Source organism: Charadrius vociferus, unplaced genomic scaffold, assembly GCF_000708025.1.
Source record: "Charadrius vociferus isolate BGI_N301 unplaced genomic scaffold, ASM70802v2 scaffold1897, whole genome shotgun sequence".
Lineage (NCBI taxonomy): Eukaryota > Metazoa > Chordata > Aves > Charadriiformes > Charadriidae > Charadrius > Charadrius vociferus.
The window spans coordinates 417-646 of NW_009649367.1; the positions used below are offsets into that span (position 1 = coordinate 417).

The 230-nt window shown below is 73.5% G+C and overlaps 1 protein-coding gene across 1 annotated transcript in view; it reads right to left on the minus strand.

Moving 5' to 3' along the window:
• LOC104290391 (protein CBFA2T3-like) overlaps positions 1–230 on the minus strand; it is a gene marked incomplete at its 3' end in the record, with an annotated part of 16037 nt that overhangs the window by 413 nt on the left and 15394 nt on the right. The window contains exon 7 of the mRNA XM_009889485.1: positions 130–134. Coding sequence (XP_009887787.1) covers positions 130–134 — 5 coding nt within the window. The remainder of the gene's footprint in view (positions 1–129; positions 135–230) is intronic.

Sequence of the window (230 nt, forward strand, 5' to 3'; positions counted from 1 at the left end):
GAGCCCAGCCCCCACCCCTCCACCCCCCCCCCAGCCTGGCATCCCCCTGCCCAGAGCCCGGCTGCCCAAGCGCAGCCCCCCCTCCCCACACACCATGGGCAGCAGCCTTCCCTTTGGGGTCCTGCTCACCTTCCCTTAGGGGGACATCCCTGGGACCCCACTTGCTGCGGTGTGCCTGGGCCAGCTGGGCTGCCGGGGGAGGGGGGGGGACACACACACGTGGGACCCCG